Raw genomic sequence first — 16,483 nt, 5'->3', positions numbered from 1 at the left:
CTATGTGAGGAGATTTAAGTGTGGCTCTAAAAAATTTAAACTTATTGGAGGCTTACACTTACCGTCTCAGAGATGAATCAGCCTCTAAATGGAGATAGGATGTTAAAACTGAAAGAAAAAGATGAAGCAGCAACAGAGTTCCTCTGACCCAAATGTCCTTCTTCTGTGCTATTATTCCTGTGCTTACTATTTAAATGCATGAAACTGAAGGGAGGTGTGTCCCATATACGCCCCCAAAGCAAATAATATAAAAAATTTAGTGACAGTGCATTTGAGAGATAAATCCAAGTAAAAATTGGGGACCGCCTTCTCCTTTTCTATGCCCAGTAGTAATAATTGGGAAGGAACAAACATGAAATCCTTAGAGGAAATAAAACTTGAAAGAAAGGGAGAAAATGAATCTAAATAAAAAACAACTAAAAATATATGTATGAATATCAAAATAATAAGTCCCCCCAAATGGCCAGAAAATGTTTAGGAAAACAATTTCCCATAGGTTCAAAAAATTGTAATAATATTCTCTTTAAACATAAGAGCTTGGGCTTCCCTGGTGGCGCAGTGGTTGAGAGTCCGCCTGCCGATGCAGGGGACACGGGTTCGTGCCCCGGTCTGGGAGGATCCCACATGCCGCGGAGCGGCTGGGCCCGTGAGCCACGGCCGTTGAGCCTGCGCGTCCGGAGCCTGTGCTCCGCAACGGGAGAGGCCACAACGGCGCGAGGCCCACATACCGCAAAAAAACAAAACAAAACAAAACAAAAAAACATAAGAGCTCAAAGGAAAATGCAAGGAAATCATAGATCAACAAATGGAGTTGGAAAGTAGGCATGCTCAACCCAAAGGAAAAAGAATAAAAGGGAAAAATGAAAATATTACAGAGCTGAACACCACACTGAAGGACTTAAAAATAAACAAGACTGAAAACATTGTTAGCAAGATGGATGCGATTAAGGAGTCATGCAGACGTAAAGAATAAGCAAATAATAATATAAAATAAATTAAAAAGGTAAATTTTGAAAACATAGACAATGATCTGACATGTGCTTCGTTCATGTTCTGGCAGAAGAAAACAAATCAAAGTGAAAAAAACTATTTGAAACCTAATAGATGAAAAATTCCTGAAAATAAAGATTTGAAACTTTAACAGAAGAGCACATTATGTTCCAGGGGGAAAAATATGGTACAGAATGACCATCAGAAAATATATATATTCTGGTGAAATTACTGAATGTAAATTGAAGAACCATAAGAAGATGCTAAGGCAGAAAAAGCAAAAGATGTACAAAGTATACGGTGAAGATGGGAAATGTCTCAGGCATCTTTTGAAACAAAAACATTACACTCAGTGCCCCCCCAAAAAGAAAGTAATGTTTTCACCTAAGAATTTTAGTTCTAGCAAACTTGTCCTACAAGTCCAAAGGCAACAAAGTAGTGTTCTTAAACTTTTAAGAAATCAGAGAATATAATTCCCATGTACCTACAGAAATATACTACTTTATATTCACTGAATGAAAAATTCTAGTGAACCTGAGGATAAAGCAGTTTAGAAATGGAAGGAACCACCTTCACTTGAAAGGTTTGATTGAATCCACTTAAATATAGAGGATTGAAAAGTTCTGAATTATGTTTATAGATCAAATGGAAGTATAAATCCTGACAATATAAGAATACTTATAACTAACAAAAATGGTAATTGTGTGGGAGGAGAGAAGAAGGTATAAGTATTGATTATCTCATCTTTTATGGTGGTAAATCCATAGATACAAAGTAAAGTATGAGACTTAATAAAAAGGCTCCTTTTGCTCACATTTGTATAAACTTTTTTTATTGTCTTAAAGTAGGCATCTTTTAGAGACTAAGAAATTTAGCCAACTGTGAAGTTAGAAAGCAGTTCACGTGGGACCACCTTCACATCTAACATCAGTTGCAGTTTGGGAGTCCCTAAGACCACCTTTAAGTTTGATAATTCACTGGAAGGAACACAAAACTCACCAAAAACCAAATAATAGTTACAGTTTATTACACCTAAAGGATATAGATTAACATCAGTCAAGGGAAGGAACAGTAGGGTAGAATCCAGGAGGGTAACAAATGCAAGGCTTCCAGTTATCCTCTCTTGTGAAGTCAGGAGGGTATTACTCTCCTGGAATTGATGTGTGACAATACATGGAGTATTGCCAACTCAGGAAGCTCATCCAGCCTTGATGTCCAGAGTCTTTTGCAGGTGCTCAATCTTTTAAATCTAGTTGGCTGCCTCTGTGGTCAACCTCCACCTCCAGTCCCTCAGGAGGTCAAGCTGGGTGACCCAAAGCCCAACCCTACATAACATTATTGGCATGGCTCAGAGACCCACTCTCAATCATGGAGTTACTATCTGGTTGCCCAAGGTCCTTAGGCAAATAAAAAGTCCTGTCCCTCATGACATTGTGAGGGCTTTGAGATTATCTCCCAGAAGCTGAGAGCAAAGGCCAGGCCTCTAATTAAATTTGTGGTTAAAGTTAAATTCTTTTATCCCATAGGGACTGGTATCTCTTATGCTAAAGACACATTTTAGTTTAACTTTGGTTCCATTTTCTTTTGTTAAATTCAAGAAAATTTAAATTGATTGCATTTACTAGAATGGTGTGATTTCATTTTTCATAAATTATTTTACTAATCAGTTTCATACCTTTCCCTCTATTGATTTAAATGCATTTGTAATGATGTTCATCAAATGCCTTTCTTTATATATATTTATAATAAGTTTCCAGTATGCCTGACACAAGTGAGCACAGTGAACAAAATGCACATAAATTCCTGCCCATGTGCAGGTCATGTTCTATTGAGGAAGACAGAAAACAGACAAGATCAATAAATAAAATACAGTCTATAGCACATACTCATAAGTGCAAAAGAGGAAAATTAAAGAGGGAAAGGAGATTGTGTGTGTGTGCATGTGTATTGGGAGGCATTTTTGAAATTTTAGGTAGAATGGCCACGGATCACTTTGTATTGAGAATATATTACACCATGTTAAGAATGGTTTACTTTTGGTTAAAATTTGGGGAAATTTAACTTTTTCTTCTTATTTTTCTGTTTTACTTGATTTTTTTCAAATGATTGTTTTTTAAATACAAGTCTGCGAACCATTCAGAAAACTATGCTGTTACATAACAGTGCATCCTGGAAATGAGTATTCATAATGTCCCAACTCTATATAATATTACATGTTACTATAGGTATATAAATGTATATTTATGATAGATAGATGATAAGTTTATGAGTGTGTGTGTGTGTGTGTGTTTGTATCTTTTAAGGGTCTTCTGTTTAAGGAAACAGAGAAACCACCCTTTACCTATGGTGTGGGATAAATGAGCCTGTACTGTATAGGTCAAAGCAATGTAGTATAACGCTGAGGCAAAAAATCCTGAATTGGAATCACTGTACCTAGGGCTCTAGTTCCAGCTCTGCCACTACCTGACTTTTTGACTTTGACAAGTCACTTTCTTCTGGATTCAAAGTCTACTCATTTATTTAAAGAGGAAATAATTTTTGTGTTCCCTTTCTAACTTCTAAATTTACAAATCTGAATATGCAAAAGCATACAGGTATGTGTGGGAACTCCAAGGGCCAGTGTGCACAGTCACATAGATGTATGCTGTACAGTTCTGGGGACCCATTTGTCTAGACTGTTACAAATGAGACCCCCTGCAGCTGTGTTCTGGCCATGTATACCTCTTCCTATACCTATACCTGTACATGTATGTATACTATAAATTTAAGAGATACTGAAGTGTGGCATCTATTTCTTTATTTGTGTTATTATAACATAACCATTTTTGTAACCTCATGGGTCCTCTTGAAGGCAGGAAAATAAATAGAAATCCTTCTAGCTGAGACTTAATGCTCTGATCCAGGCTACTTCTAGAAGGTGCTGTGATATATTTAAATTTCATTTGTATTATAAAATTACTCAATTTCTGACCATAAAGTCCCCTGTATCTGATAACAGGTGCACTGAACAGTGATTTGGTGTGGAATGAATCTTACCCATGTGTGTGGTTGCCAAATTAATCTAAAAGAAATAATGTTAAAGATGATATTACCAGTTGCTGGGCAAATTTTTCAAAATATAAAGCATGTTAAAACAGGAGAGAGTAATAAAAAGGACTCTGTTCTAGTTTGGCCAAAATGATAAATGCAGTTCTGGAACCTCTGGAATCTTTCTTTTGACCAGTCATTAGGCAAGTTGCTAATATCCTATTAGCCCAATTACAAAGACCAACAAGATGCAAACTTGCATTTTAATAGGAATCTTTATGTCAAGAGTAACAATTTTTTTGCTTTGCTGTCTCTTTCATTGGCCCTCATCTTAAAATAGGGTAATATTAATTTCTACCTTATAGGGTTTTTGATGATTAAATTAAAAGCTCTTAGCATAGTGACTGAGACACAGTAAGTACTCAATCAATATTAGTTGCTCTCAGACACAGTAAGTACTCAATCAATATTAGTTGCTCAGTGGTTAAGAATCTGCCCGTGAATGCAGGGGATACGGGTTCAATCCCTGATCCGGGAAGATCCCACATGCCGCGGAGCAACTAAGCCCACGTGCCACAACTACTGAGCCTGTGCTCTAGAGCTCACGAGCCACAACTACTGAAGCCTGAGCGCCTAGAGCCTGTGCTCCACAACAATAGAAGCCATCTCAATGAGAAGCCCGTGCACTGCAATGAAGAGTAGCCCCCATTGCCCCAAGTAGAGAAAGCATACACGCAGCAACGAAGACCCAACACAGCCAAAAATAATAAATAAATAAATAAATTTATAAAATATATATATATTAGTTGCTCTCATTTGTATTTTAATTCAAACAATGAATCGTGGTTGTAGTTACATGCTGACTTTCCTGAGATGTTTGTGTTTAGTCTTTGATAATAAATAATACTATTACAGGGCTTCCCTGGTGGCGCAGTGGTTGAGAGTCCGCCTGCCGATGCAGGGGATGTGGGTTCGTGTCCCGGTCTGGGAGGATCCCACATGCTGCGGAGCAGCTGGGCCCGTGAGCCATGGCCGCTGGGCCTGCGCGTCCGGAGCCTGTGGTCCGCAGTGGGAGAGGTCGTAATGGTGGGAGGCCCGCGTACTGCAAAAAAAAAAAAAAAAAAAAAAAAAAATACTATTACATTTATCTCATTAATTTTATTCATATTTTCCCATTTGTTCTTTATTTGTTCATTTCTCTCCTTCTCCTCATGCTCCTCCTTCTTCTCTCTTGCTCTCTTTTGTTTGTCCTTCCTAATTATTATCTTTTCTCACTTCATTTTATCACCTCCATTTTAGTTTACTACGTGCTGGTTCAGCTTAATAAGATTGCTTGTTTGATTGATTGGGAAAACCTCAATTTTCTTATGCATGAAATGAGGGAGTTGGATTGAACCAATGTGCAGTTCTCTCCCAGGGTCAGATTTTGAGGATCTGTGAATCTGCATGACATGGTAATATGAATGTTACAAGAGCAGAGGAGCTGGAAATATTGGGGGTCAAGGAGAGATGTCCAAGGAGCTTGTTTCCTGATGTGATGAGGATGTTCCAACAAATTTCCATCTTACACCACAACTGTGTACAGAAGTACTGAGGGTTAGTTTAAGGACATTAAGTTGAAAGGCCTGGGGAAAAGGTCTAAGTAAGTGACAAAAACAAGTACTTTTGAGGCATCTAATCCCTTTTCAAGGGATCGTAAGTTAAAATACACAACACAATCCTTGCATTCACATAGTTGACATTTTAGTTCTATTAAAACTTTCCATTTCAAGGGATGTTTGAAAGATTGCAAAAAAGAGAAGGCAAGAAAGTGTCCTCTTAACTATAGTTAGCAGAGTTTGTGATTTCGTGCAAGGATTGCTTCCTGGTACTCAAATTAGGGGAGTTCCTTGGCTGTCCAGTGGTTAAGATCTCGATCCCTGGTCGGGGAGCTAAGATCCCACATGCCTCGGGGCCAAAAAACGAAAACATAAAACAGAAGCAATACTGTAACAGGTTCAATAAAGACTTTAAAAATGGTCCACATCAAAAAAAAAAAAACTTAAAAAAAAGATTAAAATTAGTAAGGCTTTTCTAAGGTAGGGTGCAGCATAAAAGAAGTGAAAGTAAATGCCAGTACATGAGCGCTGGTTACTAACACCTTCAGTTTTGATTTTTAAATATTTATTTAACTTTTTACCAGGAAAGCTTACTTGTTTTAATAAATCCACATTCTAATTCTGTATTTCAGTTGACTGAGATTTAAATCTACTACCAGGAGATGTCATTGCACAAGTAAATAACTAAATCTTGTTTTTGTTTCATTTTGTTTTTGCAGCTTTTTTTCACTTTTGACTTGATAAAGTATGATTTTCAGAAAGATGAACCCATTAGAAATGAACACGGCTGGTGTAGTCATGTGAAAAAAGGTAAGATTCTTGTATTTGAAGATGTCTCCTCAGGCAAAGTTCCTGAATTTCTCTTTAATTACTGAATTTAGAAGAGAAAGAATGGTTATTTCTAATTTAATGGAATTTTAATACAGGTAGAATGATTTAATTATTAGAAGTTAGAGGCCCCACGTGGGTCACTCAGATGGTAATTACGAAAATTTAAAAGTGATTACTGTGGGCTTATAGTTTTCTTAATCCACCACTCTTACAGTGGCATATGTCTGATGTCCTGTACCACCAAGATATAATATAAAAATTAATGGCAATTTATGATTCTATGTATAGTGGAAAGTGAGACAGACTTGGATTTAAATCTGGGCTCTCACACTTAGAAACTGTCCAGCTTTGGGTAGGTCACTCAACCTGTCTGAGTCTCATTTTCTTCATATGCAGAGTGGAGGTGGCAGTATTTCTTTCGGGAGGTGATTGTTGATAGTTTAATGAGATGATGTATGCAGAGCCCTCTGGAGGGCCTGTCATGTGGCCAGTTACCTCCCCCCCTTTCTCTTCTTCCTCCCACTCCTCCTCCACCAGGCTAGTCTTTCTCATAGTTTTGGGTTAGAAATTTTAATGAAAGCAAGTGCCCCAGTTAACATGTGGCTGCATATAATCAATCTAGAAAATTAAATGTAGAGATGTGCCCTTAGAATTGGTTTGAGATCCAGTCTGAAAGAATCAGGCCAAAGTTACTTTTTACTGCCTCAGAATATGTTTAAACTACATTTCAGAGATGACTTCAAATATGGAGATAAAGGTCACAGACCCGGGTTTCTTTGTTTTAGTTTTAGGGTTTTGGTTGTTTTCCTGGTAGCTGAAAGATTGGACAAAAATATAAGCCTTGTCTTTTAAAAAACAAATTTCCCAATCCTCTGAATTTCAAGAGCGTTTATCAAATATCTTTCTCTAATTCAACTCTATAGACAGCATCTAAGAAAAAAGTCGCTTCTAAGGAGATTGCAAAGAACTTTATTTAAGCACTCTTTTCTAGTGTGTTTTATTTATTACAATTACAATAATATCTGATATTGGAACTTGAATCCCAGAACTACTTATGTAACCTCAGGGTTTTTCAAAAACAGATTGTCCCCAAATATCTGCTTTACAATTTTGTAATTCTCATTATGGATTGCTCAATTTTATTTTACATTAAAGCATTGTGTCTTTCATAAAGTATGCCTGGGAGGGAAAGATAAGTATACACTCTGACCTTTTTAAGCATTCGCAATAATTAATTTGTCAGTGAAGAAACTATCACCTGTGTCCTGAAGAAGAAAAATAAAGCATAAATTTTAAGGGAAATATAAGAGACTTAGAGAATTCTGAAATGTATATAGGGGATGTAGATGGATGGGATACGTGAGGGAGGAGAGCCTTTGGATTCAGATGGACCTGGTTAAAAACATTCCAACTTCAACATTTGGCAGCTGTGTAATATTGGGCAAATTACTTTTTCTTCCTCAATTTCACTTGTAAAATGAATACAATATGAGACCCTGTCTTACAGGTTTGTGATGAGGATGAGATGGGATACATATGTAAAGTGCTCAGAATAGTGACCGGTACCCAGAAAGTGCTCAATAAGTGTAACAATGGCAGTGATTATGCTAACGATGATAATGATGGTGTCGGTGATGACAGTGACAGTGAGGGGTCCCTGCTGAGTCAGGGCAGGCTAGTCTTGGCCAGTGGCATGTGTGCCCTTGGAACCCATAATGTCCAGAGGAGTGGGAGCAATAAGAATTGAAAAGAGAGTGTTAAAATGACATAAATCGCTTTAGAGTTTGCTGGAATACAGCCTCATCTAACCCATCACATAGATGTTAGTTGTCTTCACAGTGGCCAAAACAAGCCAACAATGGCCTTGAAATCTTCTGGGGAAGTGATTGCTGCTCCCCTTTGTCTTCTACTCTTAGAAGTAGTTACCTTGTTGATTGCTGGGCAGTATCTTGATTAACTTGAATAAGTCTGATTAAAAATTATTTTAAATTATGTGTCTAAATGTAAGTAAAACTAATAAATTTCATGGCTTATCTCCTGTCCATTGAGGATTTCCAGAGTAACATTCCAGAGGAATAAAACATATTCTTAAGCTTCTAATAACATATTTATTAAATCAGAGATAATATTGTACAGAAAAATCATAGGGACTTGAATCTGAGTTCTAGGTCCATTCCTTTTTACCTGTTGGGCTTTGCTAACATACTTCCTTCTTCTGGACCCTAGTGCCTTCCCTGTGAAATAGGGATTATAATGATCAATTTCAAAGGATTTCTTTGAAAAATTAATAAGGTGACAGTTGCATTTCTCATGGGGCTTGCTCCATAGTAAGTGCCCAATAAATAAATATTGCTACCATCATAATCTTATTTAAAATTATTATTGTAGTTGTTATTTATATAATTGTCATTATTATCAGTGTTAGAATCTACATAATCAAAAAAAGTAGCCATTGCTGTATCCACCCAGGATGTAAAATAAATTTAATATTCCTTTCTTTACATTCAATTTCCTTTTTGTTAGTTTTTCCAAAGTGATTTGTGCTTTGGCAGTCTGTGAAATGGTGTTAGATTTAGGCACCCAGAGTAATTGATGTCAAATATAATAAAAATAAGTTCAGAGGAAAGTAAGATAAGCTACACTGGATGTGTTGGTCATATGTAACTTAGGTACATGCATGGTGTGTGTAATAATAGTTTTAATCAAACCACTGAAAATACGTCTCTCCCAGGGGAACCTGGACTTCTCATTTCTCCAGTGAATGCAAAGAATCCCTTCTTTGGCTATGCTGGAAATAGGAAGCACACAGAAAAGAAATTGCTTTGTGATGTTTTTAAGAAGGGAGATGTTTACTTTAACACCGGAGATTTAATGGTCCAAGACCAGGAGAATTTCCTTTATTTTTGGGACCGTATTGGAGACACTTTCAGGTATGAAATAGCGTCGGTTGCAAAGCTTGCTCCGTGATTGTGAACCCTGCTCTGAGTGAGGCTCTGTGGAAACATTATACACCACCTGCTGTCTACCTTCAGGGAACGGAGAGCTTTTATCTCAAAAATGTCTCCCAGTTTAAAAATACACTGCGCATCTGTTTCTAGATTGAAACATAAGTTACATTTTGATGTCATTTTTGTAATTATCTTAATGAATCATTTGGGTCCAAATCAGTGAGCTCCTTTTTTTTTAGCATATGATACAGGCAGGTTGATGTGAAGTCTAATTGGTAGGGTTAAAACAGAAAACCAATTTAGTCAAATATGGTCTAATTCTTGACCTAATGGCAAAAATAGTGAAACAGCAAAATTTCCCTTTCTTATATTTGCTTTTTTAATTCCTTAGGGTTATTTTAGGCTTATGAATTTATTTTGCTTTACTAATCAATGACTATAGAACAGTAGAGGACAGACAGTAGACAGTCCAAAAACGTTTGAATGAATAAATGAATTATACCTCCTATTTCCTTACCTTCTTTGTGACATGTTAGGAGGTCACCTTATGTAAAATCATTTTAATTAAAACATTCATATGCATTAAAAGAGCCAAAGGGGTTAATTCCTAGAAATTCAAGGGGGTCAGTACACCGAAAGACAACTATAGCTTTCCTTTCAGTTTTTTCTATCATTAGAGATAGAGAATGCTTTGTACTTCACTGTTATTATATTACAAAACAAAGAGGGATTTGTTGTTATTGTATTTTTTATGACATATTAAAAAAACCCTTTTACAGTAGCAGTTGATACCAATGAGACACAGATAATGTAATTTTAAATAAAAAAACAGATACTGGGCTTCCCTGGTGGCGCAGTGGTTGAGAGTCCGCCTGCCGATGCAGGGGACACGGGTTCGTGCCCCGGTCCGGGAAGATCCCACATGCCGCGGAGCGGCTAGGCCCGTGAGCCGTGGCCACTGAGCCTGCGCGTCCGGAGCCTGTGCTCTGCAACGGGAGAGGCCACGACAGTGAGAGGCCCGCGTACTTCAAAAACAAACAAACAAACAAAAAACAGATACTGATGTAATTTTAAATAAAAAACAGATACTAACTTTGTTGACTTCTCAAAAATGTTCTTCCTTAGAAATGTTTTTCATTTTGAAAACTGCCATTATTTTTTATTATTAGGTGCTTGCATAGAGCCAAATGCAAGGCACTAAAACTTAAAGCTGGGCACCTCATTCTTCAAGTATAGGTAACTAACTGGAACTTGTTTTTTGTTTAGATGGAAAGGGGAAAATATTGCAACCACAGAGGTTGCTGATATTATTGGAATGTTGGATTTCATACAGGACTCAAATGTCTATGGTGTGGCTGTACCAGGTATGAATATATTTCAGGTTTGGAAATGGTTCTCAGAATGTGCCACTTTCCTTTCACTTTGCAACAATTTTATTAATTCAGCATTTCATTTTTCACATATTAAAATAAATATCTTAGTTTGGGCTTGGCAAGTAATGCCCTAGACCAAGCTCGCAAACTTCATGGTCACACCAGGGGAAAGGTACCAACTGCATTTTAATGTATGTGTGTATTTCTAAGCAGATCTTGAAAACTCTGATCAGTGACTCACTGCTAGAATATTTAGAGCTTTTCAATGGTCTATTATTTTTCTCTTGATGACTAGAGTTTATACATACCACTAAATAGGAACTTGTTCTAATTTAAATGTTTAGTAACACTGACTTGTAGTTAAGTTGAATCTTTTTCAGAAATTATTTTAAAATGTGGTTGGCCTCATTTATCATTATAAGTATGCCTATGAGGATTGTCTCACATTGGTGAGACAATGGCAAAGAAAAGTGACCAACTTGAAATCACAGGACAGCTATTCCACTTTACTGCCTTTTTTTTTTTTTTAAGCAAATGACAGTATTTTCCAATTAATGTTTGTAGGTGCAGGGGACACTGAGTGTGGGAATGTTTGGATGGGGGGCAAAGAAAGAGGACGTTAACTCTAATAGACAGGCACTGGGTGCTGGGAAAATGCTACAAGAGATTCCATAGCCCTGGAAAAAAGGTGGCATGATAAGCAGTAAGCGATCTGTGGAATTAGTTGTGGAAATACCTGACTCTAGTTTCTTAACTTGAAGATATTGAATAATACCCTTTATTTTTTTGCATTGATGCTTAACATGGACATTTCTCTCAAATATAGTTGCCTTTAAAAAAAATGTTTCCTCTTAATATTTTATAATAATAGTGGCAGGATGCATATTATGGGTCACTTATGGTGTTTTCTATTCCATCTAGTTCGCTTTTGTAGTGTAAACAATTAAACATAGACTCTGCACTTCCTTTCTCCTAAATCATTTCTAGGGAGTAAATCATATGCTCAGGGAAAGACCCACTTATTATGATACTGTTGCATTGTTATTGCTGCAATAGATGTAATGTCTATATTTGTAACAGTGTGTAATTAACTGGATTTTTTTAAAAGTTCACCTACCACTTGTAAAACTGATGCTATTACAAACTTTTTTTTTTCAGATTGTGAAGGAAAAGCAGGAATGGCTTCTATAACTTTAAAACCAAATACGTCTTTAGACTTGGAAAAAGTTTATGAACAAGTTGTAACATTTTTACCGGCTTATGCCTGCCCACAATTTTTAAGAATTCAGGTAATCTTACCTACCCATAAAATTTAAGACCAGAAATCTGGAGATAGTTTAGTTATAAAATAATATTTACCGCTTAGATAATAGGTGCATTTTATTTTTATTAGAAAATTTCAAGAACAATGAAAAACATTGGGATGCTAATTTATGCCATATTTGAAGCCTAATTATAGAAGGGAGGACAATAAAATGCTAGGAAGTCTTTGTCGTTGTCCTATTTGTTGCTCTCCTCCTCTTCAATCAGATAAATGAGGGTCCCAGTGATGGTGGCAAGCCAAACCCAAATCTTACACATGCCTTAATGCTTTGTGAAGACATTTGGTGCTGTGTACCTAAAATTAGGTTCTACCAAGCTGACATCAAAGTGTCTGCAGGATGTGTGTAGACCCTCAAGGCAATTGGCTTTAAGCAATTTTGACTTTAATTTTTTATCTTCATTCTGTCCAGTCTCTTTCGGGGACCTTATATTTTGGGGGAATTCTGAACTCATTGGTTTTGAGAGGTGGGCTTTCTCTTGTTAGGCTGCTGGAGTAAAGTCCAATAAAAAGAAAACCAATTTTCTCAGCTCCTGGGTAACTTTGCCTGCTCATTTATCCAGCCATTTATCCATTTAATATTGTGCCTCAAATATAATTTCCCAAAGCTAGTCCTCATCATCTCTTAACATCCAATCACATAGAACTTTTCTGGATATGTTTGTCGTATCACTGTTACATCTCTGATAGAGCAATAGCTGACTTAATATTCTTTTTTAAAGCATTTGCTGGGTAATCCTTGTGGCCAAGTCACTGCTTGGCCAATGAGACACATCATCTAAACTGTCATGAATACATATTCCATTTACATAATATTTTAAGAGCTTTTACATATATTGTGTCAAATTATTTTCATAGCAGTCCTCTGAAATAATAAAGGTAGCTAAATATGAAAACGAAGTAACCCGGTTTTAATTGAAATTTTTGAAATAATTGTAGATTCACATGCATTTGTAAGAAACAATACAGAGAGATCCTGTGTAAATGATTACAACCAGGATATTGACATTGATACAATCCACTCATTTTATTAAAATTTCCTCTGTTTTACTTGTACTCATTTGTGTGTATGTGTGTATTAAGCTCTATACATTTTTATTACCTGTGTAGCTTCATGTATCAATGACCATAGTCAAGATATGGACAATTCCACCACCACAAGGCTCCCTCACGTTACCCTTTTATAACCACACCCAGCTCCCTCCTGCCCCTCCCATCTTGCCCCAGAAAGAAAGGATTTTAATTCTTAGTAGAGTAGAAAGTTGATGGATCAAATAATATTTTAAACATTTTCCTCCAAGGGCAACTTAAAATTCATTGTCATTAAGTAGAAGAAATATTTTGTCATAGGACCCCTCTGTAAGATTAAATCAGTCTTGTACAAATTTAGAAAATATTTTAGGATCATTAAACACCTAAAAAAACTTGGCCCATGAGTGTTACGTTTATTACAGTATTTGCTATAGTTAGCACAATGAATGACACTTAGTTGGCACTAAAATTATTTAATAAATAAATTATAATGATCTGATATAAAAAATGCAAACATATAAGTTACTTCTGACAAAATGAATAAGACAACTATCTTATTAAAAATCTGTTTAGCACAAATTTAAAAAGGATTCTTTTTGACAATAAATTTACAAAAAAATTTTTAAATGTGATATTACTCAGTATGGCTGAGATGAAATTAAACTGGTCCTTTCATTTTGCTTCTGGGAACACAAATTGTTATCATCTCTCTCAAAAATAATTTGGTAAATATGTGATCACGCTCTTAGAATTTGCATATATTTTGATTTAGTAATTTCATTTCCAGAAATTTACTCTTAGGACATAATTAAAGATGCACAAATGTTATATATAAAATGTTATTATTTATGTAGTAAAAGTTTTAAATATTCTCTATATAGGTTCAAGAATAAGAGTAAGGTTAATTAACATATTATAATTAGATGAGATCTTATAAGACCATTAAAAATTACCATTTTGATGACAATTACCTAACCTGGAGAAACATACCGGGAATAATTATTTTTTAAAGAAGGCAGACTGTCAAATTGTATAATGTGAACTAATTTTTTTAAAAAGAGAAAAGAATATGTGTTTTTCCACAGTTACATCTCATTCTGTGGTGACAGTGTTGGGTAGAGGATGAGATCAAGGAAGAAGGTTCAAAGAAAAGTTGACTTAGTTGCATTCGTTCAGAAGGATGCATAAAAATGCTCAAACTACTCATAGAACCTTGTATGGACCCTGCCTGTCATCTGACTTAAAACAAGGTTGCTTCCCTATGCCTGAAACTACCACAGAGATAATATCCTTGTCTCCTTTAAATTCCTTAAAGCAAAGATTCTTAAACTTTCTCGATTCATAACATCTTTAGTGTCTTAGTAATTATTTCATGGCACTCTTGGGCCAAAACAAATACCTAAACATTCATTTATTCAGTACTTAGGACAACTCAAAATAACTATTTAGGTCTAATAAATTAGTTGCTGTTTGAAAAAATAATGCATATAAATGGAAAGAAAAATGCTTTTATTTCATATTTAAATAACCACATGTATTAAGGAGATGTAAGTTGGGCATTGCACAGCTCCTCAAATGTTGGAATTAGATTGTGCTGAACAGGGCCAGACTAATTCCATATTCCACCTTCATTTTTGGTTATACTTGCTTTTTGTCATAGCAACCACCAAAAACCCTGTTTCTCAAAGATATGATGTCATTGAAAAGAATGTATCATAAACTAATATTGAAACTGAACTACCTTGACCAAGTAGTTGGTAGTGTGACAACAGATGTCACTGGGTTTACCTTGAAATTTTTAAATATCCTATGGGGACTCTGGCAATTCACTGAGGTACTATGAAGCACCTCAGTGCATAGTTTGGGAACCCAAGTTTTAGATCATTCCTTACTCCCTCTGGTTCTTGCAGTATTCTGCCTTATGGAATAGATTGCTGTCTTTTATCGCTTTTATCTTCTTGCCGTCTAGTAGCATTCTTTGTACATAATATTGCCTTGACATTGGATTGAAGAAATAAACCTATATGTTTTAGACATATTTGTAATCAGTTATTAACTATATTGATAATTCTTATATGTTGAATGAAGCTCACAGGAAAATCAAGGTAAAGATTTAAATGTTCTAAAGAGCATTTTAAAATTTCTAATGTTAAATTATTAGTAGTGAAAATAGAGATGGTCACTGGATATAAAAATGTTATAATTAAATATTACAGTCTATATTGTTGAATATTTTATTTGTATATTATACATAATATTGACTGACTCCACTAATCCTGGTCACTGTTTTATAGGAAAAGATGGAAACAACAGGAACATTCAAACTACAGAAGTTTCGGTTGGTGGAAGAAGGATTTAGTCCATTGAAAATTTCTGATCCACTTTACTTCATGGATAAGTTGAAAAAATCATACATTCCATTGACCAAAGAAATTTATGATCAGATAATATTAGGGAAGATTAAACTTTAAGCTTTTTTATATATGGGATTTTCCTATGCTGCTTAGGAGAAGTGAAAGGAGAGTATGTGATTCTTTAATATGAAATGGGGAGAGGGAACTGACATTAAGCATGTGCTATATTTCCTTAACTTGCAACAATTTTTCTTTAATTAAGTACTAACTTTAATTTGTTTTAATTGATAACAAACTTTGGGTGATTATTCTTTTTACCTATTTGGGATTCAGTGCATAAGTAAATATCTGCCTTAAAGTTTTTAAATAATAAGTGGTTAACAATTTAGACATCTGCTAAAAAATTTACTTATTAATATTTAAAATTTCTAGTTTTGAGTAAAGGGTTAAATTTTAATCAAATATTTGATTTTTATGTGCCCTGTCCTATAACTCAATAAAACCATCTTTATTAATATGAGTTTTGAAGTTTTCTTTTGATGTTTTGAATTGTAAATTAAAAAATTTGTAAATTAAAAATGGTAAATATTCATTCAAAGGAAGGTATGCGCTCCTGTCTCCCTTATCCTAAACTCACATTAAGATGCTAGAAGAAATGTAAAAATATGAAACAACAAAGCACGAAAACTGGTAAGCCCAAAGCATTTAGGAATCTTGGGAAGATATATAAATGGGATCAAATTGATGCTAAATTGATGCTACAGAGCTGTAGGAACCACTAATAATACAGGGAAAGAATAGACTAGACTAGGACCCATGTGTGAACACTAAGATCAGAGGCATAAAGGCTTTGAGTGTGAACAGGTTTTTGAGTAGTTAACTGGGAAATGTATCATAAGGATAGTGTAATAAGCACAATGGTACTTATCTCCATGTGGAAGCACGAGCGTCCAGTGTTTGCCTCAAGCCAAAAACATATAAGAGACTCTCTTACCAAAGTGAGCTAACT

General features: G+C 35.4%; 1 protein-coding gene across 1 annotated transcript in view; it reads left to right on the top strand.

Moving 5' to 3' along the window:
* SLC27A6 (solute carrier family 27 member 6) overlaps window positions 1-15,994 on the top strand; it is a 59,047-nt gene extending 43,053 nt beyond the window's left edge. Inside the window, exons 6-10 of the mRNA XM_082623109.1 lie at window positions 6,335-6,425; window positions 9,178-9,376; window positions 10,661-10,758; window positions 11,926-12,056; window positions 15,415-15,994. Coding sequence (XP_082479235.1) covers window positions 6,335-6,425; window positions 9,178-9,376; window positions 10,661-10,758; window positions 11,926-12,056; window positions 15,415-15,591 — 696 coding nt within the window. The 3' untranslated portion in view covers window positions 15,592-15,994. The remainder of the gene's footprint in view (window positions 1-6,334; window positions 6,426-9,177; window positions 9,377-10,660; window positions 10,759-11,925; window positions 12,057-15,414) is intronic.
* The last annotated feature ends 489 nt before the right edge of the window (window positions 15,995-16,483 follow it).

This window comes from Mesoplodon mirus (assembly GCF_964341445.2).
Source record: "Mesoplodon mirus genome assembly, chromosome: 5".
In the NCBI taxonomy this organism is placed as follows: domain Eukaryota; kingdom Metazoa; phylum Chordata; class Mammalia; order Artiodactyla; family Ziphiidae; genus Mesoplodon; species Mesoplodon mirus.
The sequence above is the reverse complement of the archived record's forward strand: the minus strand, read 5'-3'. Positions and strand labels throughout refer to the sequence as shown.